We start from the raw sequence: 21,468 nt of genomic DNA, 5'->3' as shown, positions 1-21,468 counted from the left end.
CGAAACCGCCGATCATGGCTGATCTTCCACCAGCGCGTCTAGCCGTGTTCTCGCCACCTTTCACGCATACAGGCCTTGACTTTTTTGGACCGATTGAGGTCTCCGTCGGAAGGCGCATCGAAAAACGTTGGGGAATGCTCGCTACGTGCCTAACTATTCGTGCAATCCATATTGAGGTGATACACTCACTGAGCAGTGATTCCTGCATAATGGCGATTCGCAATTTCATCGCCCGCCGAGGTACGCCCAGAAGGATCTACTCCGATAGAGGCACGAACTTCATAGGGGCGTCACGTCAACTGGAAGAGGCCGCCACAGTGGTGAACGTGGACGAAGTGATGAAGGAGTTCGTTACTGCCGAAACAACGTGGTCATTCAACCCACCGCTCGCTCCACACATGGGTGGCAGTTGGGAGCGGTTGATAGGTAGTGTGAAGCGGAACCTTCAGAAGATCAACCCCCCACGAAATCCAACCGATGAAGTTCTACGGAATCTGTTGGTTGAGGTCGAAAACATAATCAACTCCAGACCACTAACTCACGTCCCAGTTGATGACGACAGTGCCCCCGCTCTAACACCGAACCATTTACTTCTTGGCTCTTCAAATGGAATCAAACCGTTTTCCACCATCGACGATAGCAACGCTGCTCTCCGGCAGAATATCTTGGCGTCGCAAGTACTGGCCAATCAGTTCTGGCGGCGTTGGTTAAGCGATTACATGCCAGAAATCACCAAGCGATCCAAATGGTTCAACCGAACCGACCCAATAACGGTTGGCGACGTCGTTGTGGTTGCCGACCCTAAGCTACCTCGGAACTGCTGGCCCAAGGGAAAGGTCATCGAAACTCATCCAGGGAAGGACGGTGAAGTCCGCTCTGCCACCGTAAGGACCGCCACCGGCGTCTACGTTCGAGCGGCCACGAAATTGGCAGTTCTAGACGTTGGGCGCGATGGAGCTAAGCCAGCCTGAACGCTGGCGTACCTGGGGGGAGTGTTGGCTGTCTCAGCGGACAGCACGCGCCCTTTTTAAATGCACAGCCCTGCCCCCACCGTGCCGGCGGCACTGATGCAAGGTGGCAAATTTCAGCGAAAGTCTGTGAACTTGAGGCAATATCTGCGAACTTCAGAGAATTTCTATGTACTTCAAGGAATTTCTGGGAAACTTCTATAAGATATTTCAGGATTTTGAACATACCTGCTTTGAAGAATCGTATTCAAGATTTTAATCTTAATCATGATTTTGGAACGAGAAGTAGACGGTGGACGGTGCTCGTGAAGTGAAAGTCCTTTGAGTTGTCTATAGAAACGTGATCAGGATCATCTTTGGTTGTTATATGAAGTAGGCCTATGGCTGAGAAGAAAAAGCTGGGACAATTCTATGGACATACAAGATATCCAGATAGTTAAAAGTTGGAGGCCCCTGCCAGAAAGGTACATGAGCGTGTAGCGTTAATACTGGAGTCCAGCTAGATGGTTAGACCAATTAGATCAAGATCTGTAGGACACTCGGAAGCTGGAAATAAGCAGCACCCAACCGAGTTAATTTACGTAGATCGATTCAAACCTTAGAGTAATGGGATGTTCTTTGAAGATTGCTTGGTTTCAGAGAATGTTACTTTCGTCAAATGGGCATTTAAATGGCCTCCCTATGCCTCTTAAGTTCTTAATATTTACTCAATATTTTTAATTTATAAAAAAATATCATCTGATTTTAGTGAACAGAAAAAGCTTCATGTAATTCAATCAACTCGAACGAACCAATCCCCGACCTACGATGCTCACTTAGCAAAAGTTCCCATCAAACCCAAAACATCTTCAGTTCGACAACCACTTTAGATCCCGCAGAGAAAAAACCCTACTTTTCAGAAAATAGATCACCTTTCATCTTCATTTACCTCTCCGACTAATAACACAGTCATAACAACAACCCGCTCGCTCTGTGCAATTCTAAATTACAACCTACCACACAATTCCCACTCGTTCAGCCGCCTTCCGAGAGCATCTCTCTCACCTACCCATTACGCATACATAAACATAAGAAAAAGCGCTTTTTTCTTCTTCCGCCTCCGAACCATCTCACCCATTTTCCACGCTCGGGAGCTCGTCGGGAGCTCGAAACATCATCAATGGAAGAACGCTAGTAGCGGAAAAGAGCAACAACACTTCTAAACCAGTTAGGGCGTTATTAACTACCTACCTACCTACCCTGGCATAACACACTTTGAAAACGAAACCAAGATTTGGAGCAAACGGGACTCGCACGTGACTGTTCTGGTCTGGCTCATGAGGCGAAGCGGAATTTAAAAAGCTGGACGTTTTTGCTCGCTTTCATGTAGTGCGATTTAATCGAACTGGAAAAATACCGGTACGGCACCATTTAACCCATCACATCACGCTTTCAAACGATGGGTCAAAGTTTTTGTTTTTCGGTCGAAGAAGGCAATAAAGAAGTCTGACGGCTAGATGTGTGAGGCAAGGTGCAGCACGGTCCGATAGCCGAGCGCGCGTGATGAAATCTAGGTTATGTTATGGCTCGCTCTGCTGTCACCCGTTGGTTACAGCTCAAATGCGTCTCGTGGTTTCGGAGATTTAGCACATGGTTTTGTGGATCAGCTGACGATTGATGCTGAATCTCTAATTGGCCGCTGGCTGGGCACCGTTAATTGCCGTCTTTGGGGTCTAAAACACAATACGAACGGTATGGCGAAAGTGCGCTCGGTTGACGAGGTCAACCGTTGGGTTGGTTGCCGGTAAATAAATGATAAGCCTGTGTTGGCCGTCGAAGCTGTCGCACGTAAGATTTGCCTAAGTTCCGATAAATAGATCATCCAATGAACAGTTATTTGCCCAATGCCTTAAATCAGCTTCAATTCAGCACTGCTAAAAATTGTACTATTTTGGCGTTATCATTTTGGATTCAGGTTTTCAATTTTTAAAGTTCAAAGATGATTTTACCATCCCAAGTAACCATTTGGGTTTTACTAAGGTTCGGTAGAACATGATTTAGACTTGCAGAATGCTTACTGATGAAACATGCAACGTTACATGAACTTTTAAACGTTTTAACATAATTCGTAAGGTTTCGTCATTGTGGACAGTAAATTTAGCGTTTCTCAGTGCAATTGGATATTGTAAAGCTAAATTGGAGTTTTAAGATGGTCTTGACATATTGAACGCCAATTTGGCGTTTTAAAGACAGTTTTTAATTAAATCTTCAGATTGTCAATTATTTAATATTTTGCATCAGTTATCGCGGTTAGGAATGACAGGAAACGAAGAATTCATAAAGATGATAAAACTGATCATCTTTTTTCAGATACGGGATAAATATTCCCGAGCTATACAAAACTTTGCAAGTGATTACTACTTCAGTAGCCTCACTTTTTACCTGTTCATCAACTTTGGAAACGTTATTTAGGGTCATGTTTACATTCAAATCAGTTTCAAAAGGCATACGGTCTTCTAGTGTCACTAAAGGGCCACACTTATTAGATCCGTTTGCGTTGCGTTGACGTTAATGTGACAGTTAGACAAAAGATGTAGCTGTCATTTTACCGCAAAGCGTCCGATCCGGATCTTATGTGCGTGGGCCTTAATAGGTATCCATGCAATCCAATATTGTATTGTTTGTTTACGTTTTGAAAGTTTGTTTAACAGGTAGATTGAGGTTAGGGTGACGCCACTTGTCTACTTACGACACAGCCCGTTAGCAATTTTCAATGGACGTTGTAATAAACCTAGCACGCAATGTATTGATGCACATCTGGGACACGAATAAAGCTGATGCGAAAAATGGACAGATCTTGCCAAATCTAAAGATTCAACCGAGCGTAAAAATCCATTAGATCGATATTGCACTTACTTTGGGTGTCCTAACCATGAGCAAAATTTTAAATCTTTACATCACTAGTTTGGACTCTTACGGTTTCAAATCGGGTCCGCTTTATCATCCAAAAAACCAAACTCATTTAGTTTGCTAGAAGTTCATTTGAAATCCAGTTTCACCGTTGCTGGTTTGCCATGATTGAGGGGTTCCTCCTCCCAGAGTTATCTAAACACCATGGTCTTCCTACTTTCGTCCATCGACCATAGTCTTACCATCTTAAGCGTTGGACAGACATCGCTAGGAGTTAAATTAGATGACTTTCCAGACAAGGGCATGGTATTTTCATAATTAATGCAGAATAATTGCAGAGCAAGTGTAGAGACCTTTCAAAACTAAGGCTTTTTAAGGCTTTCAACGTAAGTAACACATGAAGAAGACATTCAGAGCAAGTCCGTCAGTCCGCATCGTGCTCTCTTGCCGTGCGGATCTATTTGCTTTTTGCTTAAGGAAGTGTTACTACTACCTAAAGCTACAACAAATTTAAACAGCACTTTTCAGTGCTCAACCTGTAAAAAAATGTCTACCTTGTTCAACTCTTATTCCTCTACGATCCTTGTTTGGACCCTACCCGAGGTAATCCTTCTTGGATATCGATTGGGAAAATTCCTCTTCGATCCTTCAGATTCTTATAGTAATCTGCTTGGAAGTCGATTTGGATAAAAAATTACTGCCGCCATGGCGCCTAAACGCAAAAGAAAGGGGCAAACTCTTGACCCCCCTTCTGATGAAATTAATTTGAGTAATCAATTTGATTTGCTTACGGATGATGAGAATGATCCATCATCCAAGAAAAATTCTAGTAAACTTTCCCGGCTTAATGCCAAGAAGGAAAAGATTCCCCCTATTGTGATAACCACTTCCAATTTCCATACTCTTCGCATGGAACTTTTGAACTTCGTGAAAGTTAAGTTTTAACTACGAATTGGACGTCGGGGTGAATGCCGTGTATTGGCTGAAACCTTGAACGGCTTTAAATGTCTTCTCAAGTATCTTACAAAACTGAACGTGTGTTCAAGGTTGTCATGAAAGGACTGCCCAGTGGTGAATCCCTGGATCAGATCAAAGATGAACTGGCAAAATTACTTGGAGTTGTGCCACTCCAAGTAATCAAAATGAAAATGAAATCCCGTCCTGGCGATTCGCGCAACGGAATTTCTAATGATTTTTATTTAGTTCACTTCAAGTCTAGTGAACTAAACAACCTTAAGGCCTTAGAAAAAGCTAGCCTTATGCTCCATGTCCGAGTGAAGTGGGAACACTTCAGGAAGACTGGAGGAAATTTCCAAAACCTCACTCAGTGCCGTAAGTACCAGGGATGGGGTCACGGAACTAAAAATTGCTACATGCCAGCTAAATGCCTGAATTTTTGTGATTCCTCTCACGCAAAGGACGACTGTCCTGTGAAAGAAGATCCTAAGAAATTTAAATGTTCAAATTGTGGTGAAAACCACAAATCCAATTTTTGGTAATGTAAGACTCGCAAAGCGATCCTACAATCTCGTTCTAACCGACAGGTAGGAAACGCTCCACGTTTCCGACCAGGTACAAATTCCTCTGCTGTTAACAACGGTCAGCGAGGAACAAATTCTACATTCGTACCCGTAGGTACAAATATCGCCCCTGCTTCAAATGTTTCATCTGTACCTACTCCCCTCGCTGCTAACAATGTTCAGCGAGTTAATGGAACTACCTATGCTGCTATTGCAGCGGGTAGAAATCAAAATACTAACCAACGTTCTAACGGAAATTTTGACAATTTTGACTTAGGAAACATTACTTCTCCTAAAATGGATTTTTTACAGAATTCATTAATTGACATGATTTCTGATATGCTTAAATCTAACTCCATGTTTGATGCTATTCAAACTGGAGTAAAATTTGCTAATAATATTGTCATGACTTTAAAATTCAGTAATGGATTTCAAAGCATTAAATATTGTAAATTGGAATGCTCGATCTCTTAAAGATAATGAAGACGAGTTATTTAACTTTTTGAGAGTTCATGACGTGCATATTGCCGTTATAACTGAAACGTTCCTTAAACCTGACCATAAGGTTAAGAAGGACTCAAATTATTTAATTTATAGAAATGATCGTCTTGATGGACCCTGTGGTGGCGTTGCCATCATTGTTCATAGACGAATCAAACATAAAATTCTTTCTTCATTTGAAACCAAAGTTTTTGAAAATTTGGACAACTTACGTTTATAGCTGCCTATTTACCATTCCAATGCGTAGGCCAGCAAAAGAATTTTCTCAAGGGTGACCTTCAGAAACTTACCCGTCATAGGTCTAAATTCTTTATTATTGGTGATTTTAATGCAAAACACCGCTCATGGAATAATGCTCAAAGCAATTCCAATGGTAATATTCTGTTTGATGATTGTTCTGCAGGTTATTACACTATTCAATATCCAAACAGTCCAACATGCTTTTCTTCTGCAAGAAATCCCTCAACTATTGATTTGGTCTCAACTGATTCATGTCAACTTTGTAGCCAATTGGTTACCCATGCTGACTTCGGTTCTGATCACCTTCCAGTAACTTTTGAAATATCCCAAGAAATAATTTGTAATCCCAACAGCTCTATTTTCAATTACCATAGAGCTGATTGGGAGCAATATCGAACATTTATGGAATATAACTTCGATCCAAACATTCCTTTGCAAACCAAAGATGAAATTAATTATGCTCTTGAATCTCTGACTACTTCTTTAGTTGAAGCAAGAGCTGCCTCAGTACCAAAATGTGAGGTTAAATTCGATTCAATTATAATAGACGACGATCTTCAGCTCTTGATCCGTCTTAAAAATGTCCGTAGGAGACAATATCAAAGAACACGCGATCCTGCCATGAAAGTTATCTGGCGGGATTTACAAAAACAAATTAAAAAGCGATTCTCTGCCCTGAGGAACAAAACTTTTGAAAATAATATTTCTAAATTAGACCCAAGTTCCAAACCCTTTTGGAAACTCACAAAAATTTTGAAAAAAACCTCAAAAGCCTATTCCAGCGCTTAAAGAAGGTGGTAAAATTTTGATCACAAATTTGGAAAAAGCTCAGAATCTTGCTAAGCAATTCGAGAGTTCCCATAATTTCAGTTTGGGTCTTACTAGTCCTATTGAGAATCAGTTTGCTCGAGATTATCTGAATATTTTCTCTCGGGAACTGATTTGGACGAAGTAAGGTCTATAACTAAAAAATTTCAAAATATGAAAGCTCCAGGTGATGATGGAATTTTCTATATCCTCATCAAAAAACTCCCAGAGAGTACCTTGTCTTTCTTGGTAAAATTATTTAACAGATGTTTCCATTTGGCATACTTTCCTGATAAATGGAAAAATGCAGGGCTGTTACAAGATTTTTTTTAAATTTGATCCGCGAAATCCGCGATTTCTCAAAAGAAATCCGCGACTTCAAATGCTAATCCGCGACAAAAAAAAACTGTTTTCATTGCCTAAAAATAGCATTTGTGTACTACTACATGGCATTTCAAGCTTATTGCTTCATATTAGATTTTTGCCTGCGCTCAACTTAGTGTTCTTTGAACTACTTTCACATTTTAATCGTGAACTTTCTATGCCCGTACCATCATATGCCAAAGAAAGTAGACACATTTTGCAACCCGAAAAACTAATAGACCGGACGGGAATCGAACTCAGTCACCTCCAGCATGAACTTGTTTTGTAGCTGCGCCTTTACCGACTGTGCTTAAGGAGTATCGTGTGTAACCTTTGAAAAAAAAAAATTACAATGCATCATCTTCAGTTGTTTATGTATAGAATAAATTCTGAGTAATTCGTGAACATAATAAAACACCCTTACATTATGAGATTCTATGTATACCGGAAATTATAGGTTTTCCAAATCGTCCAGGACATCAGTTGATTTGTTCTACCAGATCAACCAAGACTGCAATAATGTCTGTAGTATCGAAAAATGTCCAATCAGATTCAAAGTGTCTATGTAGATCATGCATGATCTATTTCCGAGTAATCCAGATGTTCAAGGTGCTTCAAATCGTCCTGGAGTTCAGATAATTTGATCTACTAGATCAACCGAGATTGAGACAATGTCTTTAGTATCGAAATATTTCCAGACAGATGCACAGTGTCTATGTGGATCATGCATGAAATATTTTCATGTATACCAGATGTTTTAAGTTCCCAAATTGTTCTGGAGTTCAGATGATTTATTCTACTAGATCAACCATGACTGGGATAAAGTCTGTAGTATCGAAATATGCCCAAACAGATTCATAGTGTCTATATGGATAATGTCTAATTATGTCCACGTATTCCAGATGCTCTAGGTTCTCCAAATCGTCCTGCAGTTCAGGTGACTTGTTCCACTAGATCAACAAAGACTAGGATAATATCTGTAGTATCGAAATATCGATTTGGAAATCCTAGAACATTTGGCATACACAGAAATAGGTTGGCATGATCCAAATAGACACTGCAATTTTGTTTGGGCATATTTCGATACTACAGATATTTAATTAGTCTTGGGTGATCTAGTAGAAAAATAATATGATCTCCAGAATGATTTCAGAACTTATAACATCCCGCATACGTAGCAATAGGTCGGGTACAATCCACATAGACACTTTGAATCTCTTTGGAGTCTTGGTTGATATAGTAGAACAAATCAACTGAACTCCAGGACGACTTGGAGAACCTAGAATATCCGGTATACATGACAATTACTCGCATATATACGATTCTTTTATGATGTGACAACGAAAAATGCTAAGTTCATATTGGGAAAAAAGGAAAATGTCTCACATTGGACAGACCTCATTGAATTTCCATGTAAATCCGGTGTGACTTATGGAATTGAGATTATTTCTCGATTATTTGCAGGGTGTTTGGATTGAACCGGTTAAAAATTGAGAGCCACATGAACAACAAAATTGATGACAGCAAAATAATCCAGGACGGAAAGGTTCCATTGAATTCCACAATTTTTGTGACAGCACATCAGTCCCTTCACGATTTTCGCGACATCATTTAATGTTTCCGCGATTTTCGCGACTGAAAGTTCAAATCCGCGAAAATCGCGAAATCCGCGAAATTCGTGAAATCCGCGCCTGTTGTAACAGCCCTGAAAATGCAAAAGTTGTTCCAATTTTGAAGCCGGATAAAAATCCAGCTGAAGCTTCTAGCTACCGCCCAATAAGTTTGCTTTCTTCAATAAGTAAACTTTTTGAAAAGATAATTTTGAATAGAATGATGCTTCACATCAATACTAACTCAATTTTTGCAGATGAGCAGTTTGGATTTCGCCATGGGCATTCAACTACTCATCAACTCTTAAGAGTTACCAATTTAATTCGTTCAAACAAATCTGAAGGCCACTCAACTGGAGTTGCTCTTCTAGACATAGAAAAAGCATTCGACAGTGTTTGGCATGAAGGTTTGATTGCTAAATTGAAAAAGTTTAATTTTCCATTTTATATTATGAAATTAGTTCAAAATTATTTAACTGACAGAACTCTGCAGGTAAATTATCAAAATTCCAAATCTAATCGACTACCTGTTAGAGCAGGAGTTCCTCAGGGTAGCATTCTTGGGCCTATATTGTATAACATTTTCACTTCGGACCTCGGCCTCAGGGTTGCCACAAATCTTTGTTCGCTGATGACACAGGCATTTCCGCTAAAGGAAGAAGCCTTCGTGTTATTTGCAGCAGACTGCAGAAAAGTTTAGATATTTTCTCTTCTTATTTACAAAAATGGAAGATTTCTCCCAACGCTTCCAAAACTCAACTTATAATATTTCCACGTAAGCCTAGAGCTTCGTTTCTGAAACCTAGTAGTAGTCACATAGTCACTATGAACGGAGTTCCAATTTCCTGGTCAAACCAAGTGAAATATCTTGGATTAATACTTGACCAAAAATTAACTTTTAAAGATCACATTGCCATTCAAGCCAAATGTAACAAATATTTTTTAAATGTTTGTATCCTCTTATAAACAGGAAATCCAAACTTTGTCTGACGAATAAACTTCTAATATTTAAACAAGTTTTTAGCCCGGCCATGCTTACGCTGTGCCAATATGGTCTTGTTGTTGCACTACCAGGAAAAAAGCACTTCAAAGGATTCAGAACTATGTTCTGAAGATGATTTTGAAGTTGCCTCCCTGGTACAGTACTACCGAAGTACATAGAATTTCGAATATTGAGACTTTAGAACAAATGTCCAACAAAATAATTGATAATTTCAGGCAAAAATCGTTGCAATCCTCAATTGCAACGCTTAATTCTCTTTATACTTAGATAAGATTTAGTTTTAGTTTTTAGTTTTAAGATATCAATTGTTATACTGGCATGCAGGTTTAAAAAAACCTGTTTAAAATACTGAATTGCCAAGACAGGAACAATGTAAAAATACTTAGATATATATCATAACAATTAAGGCTGGTAAGTTACTGTAGTAACTGGAGCACCTAGGTTAAAATGAAATGTAATTTATTTTGAATTTGATCAACTCTTTAGAAAAAAAAGAGCAAGTCCAACCCCTTCGGAACACAAGTTTAGAGAACATCCAGAGGAAGCCCTGACGACACAAATGCAGTAGAAGACAAGTCTGTAGGAATTTCAGAATATGTTCGAGGTTTGTGGTTGTTCAAAACATGTCCACCCGTCCAGTGGACCTTCAGAACAAGCAAAACACAACAAACAATTGACCGCTTCCACGGTTTACATATACCAGGCTAGCTACTGCGCTTCTGTCATTTTGTGTGTGACGGCATCAGAATCGATGAAATAAACAATCAAGCTTTCACATTACATGCAATGGAAAATGCAACAACAATTAAATCGCCGGTTTAAAAGGCAATCGGAGTTGCCTCTTGCCCTCGAATGTGGCGTCTGTGGTGATTATTTACTGGCTTTCCACCCCTTTTCCCACCTCGTAGGATCTCATGGGATACCGCAAGAAAACCTCTCCAAAGGGACCGGCTATGATTCTCAAGCTTGTGTTGGATGTTCGATGTCAGGGAAAGGTAGCAGAGGTTTTCTCAGCTTTCATTAAAGCGATATATTCCAACCGATTCCTTTCGTGACCAGCATTCTATGCATGGCACTGTATACTACGTGGAAAGCACGATGATACTCATGAGAAGTTGAGAATAATTCCATCCCGAAAGTTTTTCTCGACCAGACCGGGAATCGAACTCACCGATTCCAGATGGTAATACAGTGTCTTTACTTGCTAGGCCCCGATTTCACCTTCTTCTTCTTTTTCATCGAATTTCAAGCTTATTGCATATCGCCAGTGGCGTCGCATAACCTCACTTTTTACCTGTGCACCAACTTTCAAAAACAGATTTAATGCCATATTCATACTGGAATCGGTTGAAAAACACACTTACTCTTCTAGTTAACTCGATATCTATCAATTGCAGACAATATTTTGATAATTGTTTGTGTTTTGAGAGTTGGTGCACAGGTAGATTGAGGTTAAGGAAACGCCACTGAATACGACAAACACAACAAGGAACGGTTATGTGCTCAAGGTATTGACGAAAGAGAAAGTCGACGAATGAGAATCGATCAATGTTACTTAGGACCTAATGCAATGTTCAGCTTGAAATGTCTTCACATAATTTGAAATGTCTTGAAATCTGACATCCCTGGGTAAAGTATCCTCTCATCGTAGATAGCATTTTTGCTAAATTAACGAAGGAAGCTTTTGTTTACATTTGCGAGTTTTGTTCTTTTTTTTTTCAAGCACTACTCAGAAATCATCAAAAATGTTCAACATGGCCTACTGTGACAGGTACTGTTATTCAGTGTGATTGCTATGCTACCCGAATGAAACCTCAGCCATTCAAAATGAAACATCGAAATCGCTTTTTCGAATGATAAATAGCTGCAACCGGATGACGGTTGTTTTGAAATCAGATGATTTTCTCGACTACAGGATGACAATTGCTATGAGAAGGGATAGGGCCTTCAGTTGAAATGCGTAATGTTCTCTGCAAAATGTTTGTCATACTGAATGGAAATGCATATGGTATTGGTTAAGCCCCATAACGCAAATCATTCAAAACGATGATGTAAATAATTCTATCGAACGTTATTTGCTGATCTAAGCTGACAAACTTGGTGGAAGCATAACCATCGCTATCAGAGCTGTTACCAACATAGGTAAAGCGTGAAAACCAATGTTTGGCTAATACTGGCATTCTCTGCTTGAACGTCAAGCAGCTTAGTTCGGTTTGAGCTCGCTCTCGTGAGTTGTTCGGAAAGTTCGCGCTCTTTCTTTCGTGGTTTGTCGTGCGTGTGTGTGTGCCCCGAAATGGGGAAGCATCGCTCGCGAAGCCCGGTGAAGGACCAGGACGCCGGTGAAGGAAGCTCCGGTGTGTCCACATCGAACAGGTTTGCTGTTCTTCCCATCGATGAGCATACCCAGCCAGCTGCAAAAGGAAAGCGCAGCAAGAAGAGGAAGAAGAATCGGAGCCAGTCCGATAGCACGATTTCTCGCGGCGATGCTACTGCGACAAACAGTAGTGATGTCGGAGATTTCGGTGACGTTGCCGACACAAGCACGGCAAAAGTAAAGCTACCTCCGTTGGTAGTAAAAAATACCTATCTTAACGATCTCATCGCAGATCTGGCTTCGCTGGGCGTTAAAGCCGAATTCATGTTGTGCAGAGTCGGCACCAAGGTTATGCTCCGCATGAAAGCGGAGTATGACTTGGTCGTTGCCCACCTGAGGACTACCAAGGTGGAATTTTTCACCCACGACATTCCCGGCGAGAAACCATTCAAGGTCGTCATCAGGGGTCTACCGAATTTTGACCCGAAGCTGATTGAAGCGGAAATCAAGAACCGCTACAAGCTGGCCCCAACTGCCGTCTTCCGGATGACAAGGAGGGACGAGAACGTCAAAAGGTATCCAGATTGTCTTTTCCTGGTGCATTTCCAGAAGGGAACGGTGACGCTCAATGCGTTGAAGGCTATCCGCTCCATCAATTCCATCATTGTCCGATGGGAGCCATACCGTGGCGGCCGTCACGACGTCACCCAGTGTCAACGTTGCCTGAATTTCGGGCACGGCACCCGAAACTGCTTCGTCAAGCCGCGCTGTGGCAAATGCGCCCAAAACCATATCTCCTCCGAGTGTGTTGTCGACGAGTCGGAAGCGGCCAAATGCGCCAACTGTAATGGCGCTCATCAAGGGTCCGACAAACAGTGCCCCAAACGCGAAGATTTCAAACGGATCCGAAAGCAGGCGTCCACAAGAAATCAACCAGGACGAAAGAAGGACAATACGCCGGCATTCAGACTGGAGGATTTCCCGCCTCTTCCTGCTACGCAACACGGTCAAGCAAATCCACGGGTGCAATCCGGCCCCCGCCAAGAAACGTCTGGTGCCTCAGCTGGACAAAGCTCTCCATTCCCCCCTGGATTCTGGAGACAACCACCAGCACAAAACACCAATCCCGATCTCTTCTCTGCGGATGAGCTGATGAAGATTTTCGTCGACATGACCAGCGCTCTTCGCCAGTGCCGCAGCAAGCCCGAACAGATTCAAGTGCTCGGTAAGTTTATTATTCAGTATGGTATCTAAACCGATAACTGTCGCCACATGGAACGCATGCCCTGTAAGAGCAAAAAGACTTCCTCCGCAAGCATAGTATCGACGTGGGCCTCCTAACAGAGACCCATCTTAAATCCGGTGACAGCTTTTCGTTGCCTGATCACCACATTATCCGGCTTGATCGTATTGACTCCAGGGGGGGTGGTGTTGCGATCATCATCAAGAAAGGAATCAAGTTCTGCACGCTGCCGCATATTCGCACTTCTATCATCGAGGCCCTTAGTGTCGAGGTGGAATCACCAACCGGAAACGTCCGGTTCGTCGCCGTATACTGCCCTCGTCAGTGTGCTGCCAGTAATGGATTAGGCATCCAATTCAAGCATGATCTGACCACCATCACTCACACGAGCTCACGATTCGTCATTGGGGGCGATTTAAATGCCCGCCACGAAGCATGGCGGAACTATCAGCGGAATCAGAACGGACGTCTGCTCTTCGACCACTCGCAGCATGGGCTGTATACAGTGAAATTCCCTGATGAACCGACATTCATCTCACCAGCGGGAAACCCTTCCACGTTGGACTTTTTTCTATCGAACATTGGACTATCCAAACCGATGGCGATCAACGATCTCAGTTCCGACCATCAACCGGTGGTGGCTGAACTGGGCTGCAACGTGGCTCCTGCTTCAAGCCTGCGCAAGGACTACCATCGCGTAAACTGGGCCCAGTTTGGACGCGTGGTAGACAGGCACATCATCGACAACCCGTCGCTTGACACCGTGGAGGACATCGACCGAGCGTTGGAGGGACTCCACCAAGCCATAACCGTGGCTGACGAGGCGTGCGTCCGACGAGTTCCTGTGAGGGGTAAGTTTATTGCCATTGATTCCCACACCCAATTACTGATTCGCTTGAGAAATGTGCGTAGACGCCAGTTTCAGAGGACTGGAGATCTAGCGAGGAAACGTGAAATGGCCGATCTGAACAGGCAGATTGCTTCCAGAATGGACTCACTTCGAAATGAAAGTTTCGGGCGTGTTGTCCAGAATCTGGATGACCGCTCCCGTCCATTCTAGAAGGTAGCCAAGGTGCTGAAATCTCATCCCAAACCAGTTCCACCTCTCAGAGTCGAAAATGATGACGATCGGCTTTTAATCACCCCACAGGAGAAAGCAAATGCGATCGGCGAGCATGTCGCTTCATCGCATTTGCTTGGCTCGACTATCCAAAGTCCGCTCGAAGATCAGGTTGCGCAATGCGTTCAAAACCTAGATGCCTCCCCTTGTGTCGTGCCTCCGGTGGATATGATTACAGTACAACAAATTTGCTCAGCGCTGAAATGCACCAAGAACATGAAGGCCCCCGGGTTTGACGGCATATTCAACTTGATCTTGAAGAGACTCAGCATGAAAGTGCAGTCTCTTCTAACCGCTATCTTCAACAGATGTTTGGAACTGCACTACTTTCCAAACATCTGGAAAGTAGCAAAAATCATACCAATCCGCAAACCCGGTAAGGATCCAACATTGTCTTCAAGCTACAGACCAATCAGCCTCCTTTCAGCGCTGAGCAAATTGTTCGAGAAACTCATTCTCAATCGTTTGCTCAAGTTTGTGGAGGAAAGCAACATTCTCCTTCCGGAACAGTTTGGATTCAGAAAGGGGCACTCTACCAATCATCAGCTAGTACGGGTGATGAATAACATCCGAAGTAACAAAGCTGTATCCAAGTCCACAGCCATGGCCTTGTTAGACGTTGAAAAGGCGTTTGACAATGTTTGGCATGACGGACTTGTGTACAAGCTTTGTAACTTCAACTTCCCATTACATCTGGCTAAAATCACCCGAAACTACCTTCAGCAAAGGTCGTTTAAGGTATCGTTGAATGGTTGTCTTTCAGACACGTTTTCCATCCCAGCAGGAGTCCCGCAAGGCAGTCTGCTAGGCCCCTTGCTTTACAGCATTTACACTTCCGACATTCCTCCCCTCGGTGACGGTTGCGTGTTTTTCCTGTTCGCAGATGATACCGCAATAGCCGTCAAAGGAAGGATGCCTCGCGAAATAACGAACAAACTTCAACGATGCCTTAACGCCTTTGCTGATTATGCCACCATGTGGAAAATCAAAATCAATGCCTCCAAAACACAAGCGATCATGTTCCTCCATCGGCAATCGCCCAAACTGAAACCGGCTCCATCTTGTACTGTAATCATGGATGGCACAAGGGTTGAGGTGTCCGCCGAAGTAACCTATCTCGGGATGTTGTTCGATGAAAAGCTCCTCTTCCGTACGCATGTAGAGAAAACTGTAGCCAAGTGTTCCGCCTTGGTTAGGTGTCTGTATCCGCTGATTTGCAGCAGATCCCACCTCTCAAGGGTGAACAAACTGGCCGTCTACAAACAAATCATAGCACCTGCGATCCTCTACGCAGCTCCGGTGTGGGAATCATGTGCACAGACTCACAGGAACAAAATTCAGGTCGCACAAAATAGAGTGCTGAGGATGGTTCTTGATCGTCCTTTCGACACTAGAATAACAAATTTACACGAAGAGGCAGGAATTGCCAAAATAGATTCAAGAATTAACGAAATTAAGACTAAATTTGCAGAAAAATGTAATTTATCAGAACATGCTTTGATAAGCAATTTGTATATAGTAGGTTAGGTGCATATAGTAGTTGTAGGTTAGTTGTAGTTGTAAATAGTAGTTATAAGTAGTCTCCATTTTCCAATTCAAATCAAACCAATCCCACCAAGGTGGTCATACTTTAAAATAGGCCTGATAGGACTAGTAACTGTAAATAATAATTAAAATCTCAAATGAACTAAAGTTGAAAAGACGCATCTGTGTCACTTGAAAAAATTCATTAATGTAAACCACACAAACACAAGAAATAAAGATCATTTTAAGTCAAGTTTGGCTAATTCTTTGGTGCAAGCAATGGAAATATTTACCTTATTTGACAAGGTAATCATGACATTTGATTATTGAAAACAATTTGAATGAAGAAACGAGACCTACTGCTGTCATGATTACCTGAGATTTGTCGAATAATGTAAATATTTACACCGATTGCATCGAAGAATTCGTGGTGGAGGAAGTTTTCTCTACACAGCTAAAAAAAAGTAGTGTAAATTTCCGTTACTATGATGCACATAAATGGAGCGTCATAAATCATACAAATTTACATTATAAATCGTGTAAATTTATGAGACATGTCATGCAATATTCCATATATTGTATGCAAATTTTCAACTTTGTTTGCAACATTGCTTGCAAGCTGCTAGTTTACGTGAAAAGGAAGTTTACATGCATGAATGTTTGCATGCATGGATGTTTACATCACCAGTAAAATTCAGATTTTTTTAGTGTGTACCATCGAAGATTTTTTGTATCCATAATTGGAATTGCTGATTATGGCTATTCAGTATTGAAATTTAGATAATCAAATCATAAATCTTAAAGCTCTTGCATGTCACACTATTCTTAAATGTTTGTCTTCTGAGAGCCGTATGTTTTATAGCCAATTTTTAAACGAAAATCATCCTGTATTTGGATGTTCATCATCTGACGATGAATTCAACCATAAGAAAATCATCCGAAATTCGAATGCATATTGTTAAAGGGCTCGAGCAATGCAATAATCATTCGAAGTATTGCGGATGTTTTGGATCAGTGTAGGCTTCATGCCACTAGCGTGCACAGGAATCTTGTTAAGGAGGGGCAATTTTTTTCTATGCTGCATTTAATCAGGGGATGGGGAGTACTCCAAAGTACGTGGTAGATGGTGCTGTCCTCCTCCTACTTTTTCCCTACTGTTCAATTTAGCTAATTTTATTTATTTTTTGCTATAGTGGTGGTTCATATTCTTTACATTACATTGTGCAACGACGTAATCATGTCATTTTGAATACGGCTACTTGTATACTGGTAATTTTTTGCACCATCCGTCAAGTGTTTTTCCAGCACAGGATCGTAGTTAGCCACCAACTGGGTGGAAGACTTTCCGCTCCTTCCGAATGTCCACGAAGTGGTCGGCTACCTTTGCAAAGTATGCGCACAATATCGATGAAATGTTCCATTATATAGCGATTTTGTAGCCGCTTTGCCTTACTAGTAGCAATCATAGCTGTTTCTTCGTGGTCCAGTTCTTCGTCGATAGCCTTTCTGGCTTTGAAATTCTTCCACGCTTACATACTACCGACATCGGTATCACTGCGATTGTGTTTGCCCAGCAACTCGGTCGATTGTTTTAAACTACTCGACAATTCTATTATTTGAAACTGCCAAAAATAAAACTGCAACACGATCAGCGCAACGCACAGTTCTAAAAGATGTTTGTTATCATCATGTTCCATAAACTTTACTGTTCTCTATGAAGTGCTCCGTTTTTTGTTTGTGAAGCTCTTCGAAACATCTTTAAACACATCCAAAGAAATTTGGAACAGAGTTCCATTCGTGTTTCAAACTCGCTCAGAAATAAAACAGAATAGTCGAGCAGTTGCAAATCTGGTGCAAAATAGTGCTTGAATAATGAAACTGCAACTCAGCATTGCGAGAGGTGCGTTTCTGTTCTAGTTTCAAATTGAAACAGTCCTTTTGTTGGACCTCCTTGTCTTCTACTAAGAGAAAGAGGAGACAACTGGCTTTTTACTCTTTTATCTATATCTCTATCTCTATCTATCTATATCTCTATCTCTATCTTGCGCACTTCAAATCGGCCAATCACGAGCTGGTTCGCGTTTGACAGAAAAGTGGTTCGTTTTCGCCCCCGTATTGTCTTCCCTTCCTCTTAGGTCTTCTATGCAACTTATTTCAGTAACTATCAAGTACAGCAGAGCACATCCACGGTTTACATATACCAGGCTAGCTACCGCGCTTCTGTCATTTTGTGTGTGACGGCATCAGAATCAGTGAAATAAACAAACAAGCTTTCACATTACATGCAATGGAAAATGCAACAACAATGAAATCGCCGGTTTAAAAAGCAATCGGATTGTTGCCTATTGTCCTCGAATGTGGCGTCCGTGTTGATGATTTTCTGACTTTCCACCCCTTTTCCCACCACGTAGAATCTCATGGGGTACCGTAAGAAAATCCCTCGGAAGGGACCGGCTATGATGCTCAAGCTCGTATTGGATGTTCGATGTCAGGGAAAGGGAGCTGCTGCCGGGACAGGAAGCTATCAGGATCTTCTACAACATCAAATACAATTTCTTAGAGCTGCTGGAGTTCCGGATTTGCCACCATGTGCCAAAACCCGGATGAATTCAAATCCCGTCTGGTAATGTTCCCTTCTGCACTATTTACTTTAACGATTCTGATGACGTCATTTCGACCCACTTCGGTTGATGTTTACTCTCTATAATGAGCTATCCTGGTATATGTAAGCCGTGATCGCTTCATGGCTATTATATTCATATCTTGCATTCTATTCGATAGCTATGAACTCAACGCCGTCACCCATCCCATGTTTCGTATCAGCCCTATCGCCGGTGTTCGTCATAAACCGCCGCTAAAAAAAAGCACCCTCCTTATCAGACCCCTCGGAAAGCTTCCGCATTATCCCACAATCGCATTTTTAGTTATTTCGATAGCTGCCAAATCACGAAAAAAAAATCACCACTCACCTTAATATTTGCGTGCTGCATCTGCAGGAACGTAGCAATCCCGTTGCGGACCCGGTTCTTCACACCCCGGACCGTTCCCTTGTTGCTCCGGATGGTCGACGTTCCGCTGGTCAAATCCTTGAAGCCGGCAAAACTCTCGTCATCGTCGATCACCGACGAGGAGCAACTGTTGAGATTCATCAACCCATTGCTTCCCTGGTGATCCTGCTGCTGCTGCTGCGTGGGCTGCGACTGCAAATTTGAATGTTCATTGATGTGAAACTTGTAAAACTTGTCATTTTCGAAACTGAATGATTTGTTCTTCTCCGAGAGCGAGCAAACACTGTCCCCATTGGTGACAACACTGTTGAGGCTATTGATTTTCTCCATCAGGATTGAGCGGGTCGTTGTCAAGACAACGGTTTCGTCACGTGGTGGCGACGGGGGTGGGGAATAGGACGGAACTTCACGCGCGGCGCAACCGGAGGACGAACGTTCGCGGATGTCCTTGAGGAGCGAGTGCGGAAGGATCGAGACTATTTTGTGCTTCTTGGCGGTAATGAGTTCCGGACACTCGGGGATATTTTCACGGTCACTGTCACTGGTTGGGGACACGGCGGCGGCGGACGATGGTTCCGGAGTTTGCGGACTGGTCGGGGCCTCCGAGATGCTGTCGGTTGGCTCCAGGGTTTGGTTCCCGACGACGACGACGTTGCCACACAGTTGCGAGAAGTTGAGCGAGTCGCAGCTCAGACTGGACTCGGATTCGTCACTATCGCTGATGGTGTAGCTGCTGCTGCGATATCCCGGCTGATTAAGCTTATCGGACGGCGTGGGGCTTATCATCATGAGCGTCGCGTGCTGTGCGGCCGGGTGCTTGCAAGGGGATGGGGATTTTGGGGACATTTTTTTCGGGAGCGGAGGAGGAGTGACTTCGATATCGCTGCATGTGCCACTGTCCAGGGTGTCACTCGGGGAGCACTGACCCGAGGACATCATGTAGTACAGGTAGGTGGCATTGTTGACATCCACCAGGTCGGCTTTGCCGTTGGTGGGCGTCGCCGAAGGGCTGGACTGCTTCTGAACCATTTCCACCGACGGGGTAGGACTCGGCGATTTACTGCCCTGTTCCGGAGGTCCGAATGAAACGATTGACACTTTCGATTTGCACTGATTACCGTTCACAATGGTTGCACTGCTGTTCGTAACACTGATCACGGCTGGAGTCCCGTTCTGAACCACGCTGCGACTAGAACTGTCGTCCTCTTTCTGAACGATTTGAATCCGAACAACGTGCGACTCCTGATCGGTTACCACGGGCGACGGCGGCGGCGACGACGACGGCGATGGTTTCTCCTGGACGGTTTCCAGTAGACTACTGCTGCTGCTACCAAGGGCAACGGCACCAACTCCAACGGCAGCAGATGATCTGTTGTGTGGATCGTCACTCCGGCTCGTTTCGGCTCTTTCTTCTTTCTCCGACTCTGCTGGTTGTAAGACAACTTTTTCCGAGCCTTCCTCGACGGCGGTACCGGGGGTGGAGACGTCGGGGACGGAGACGGAGAGCAACAACTCCACGGCAGAGGGGAGACTGTTACTGTTAGCACCGTCCACCTCGTCCTCTCGCGATTGCTGCCTCTGCAAGGCAGCGAGGCTCGAATCGAGGCTGGTATAAACCGTTGTTTCGGCGCTTATCTGTATGGACGTTAGCTTGTGCTGCTGCTGCTGTTGCAGCAGTGGTTGTAGCGAGGCCGTTGAATCCATTTTTCTGCAATTTCCTCTCTCTCTCAATCCTTCTCTCAAAAAAACAAAACGAGATGTTTCACAACATACACCGAGCCCCCTTTCTCTCCGCAGCGGGGTCTTTTTTCTTGGAATGGAAAATCTCGAACTCTCTCTGGCTCGCTCGCTCGCCAAACGCGAAACTAGGCCTACAACGGGTTTATTTAAGTATTTACACTTCCAGCGTGCAACCAAGTTTCAGTTTTTCCAGTGCAACAAAGTTTTGTAGCGTCGCAAGCAATCAACTGATGATCACCTGGCTGAAGCAGTATTATTGTTTACGTTTTTTTTTCTTTTTCTGTTGCAGCGCTGTTTGTAGTAGACGAAGCAAATTTATGCTGATTTGATTTTCTTATTTCCTCCTATGCTGTTGGCTGTTTTGTTATTCCGAGTCCGATTTGGCGGTGGCGGCGTTGAAATCCGTTTCTTTCATCACACACAACCACACCACACTGTTGTTTTCTTTTTCTTCTTATTTTTTGTATCGTTTGCTTTTCGTTACTTTTCCTTATTCAAATGTGTAAAACTTGCTTGCTTGCTGTTGTTGTTGTTGGTGTTGTTGTTTGGCTGCTACAGCTAAGCATTTTAATTCATTTATTCACCTACACGGGCACGATCGACTTGCTTTTCGTTGTT

The 21,468-nt window shown here is 42.9% G+C and overlaps 1 protein-coding gene across 1 annotated transcript in view; it reads right to left on the bottom strand.

Moving 5' to 3' along the window:
- Positions 1-20,969, bottom strand: part of LOC135698754 (glutaredoxin domain-containing cysteine-rich protein CG12206-like) — a 162,830-nt gene extending 141,861 nt beyond the window's left edge. The window contains exon 1 of the mRNA XM_065218881.1: positions 19,072-20,969. Coding sequence (XP_065074953.1) covers positions 19,072-20,814 — 1,743 coding nt within the window. The 5' untranslated portion in view covers positions 20,815-20,969. The remainder of the gene's footprint in view (positions 1-19,071) is intronic.
- Between the last annotated feature and the right edge of the window lie 499 nt (positions 20,970-21,468).

Source organism: Ochlerotatus camptorhynchus, unplaced genomic scaffold (genome assembly GCF_037179485.1).
Source record: "Ochlerotatus camptorhynchus isolate MF236.1 unplaced genomic scaffold, CSIRO-AGI_Acam_v1.1 ptg000094l, whole genome shotgun sequence".
Taxonomy (NCBI): Eukaryota; Metazoa; Arthropoda; class Insecta; order Diptera; family Culicidae; genus Ochlerotatus; species Ochlerotatus camptorhynchus.
This window is presented reverse-complemented; position numbering and strand designations above follow the sequence as displayed.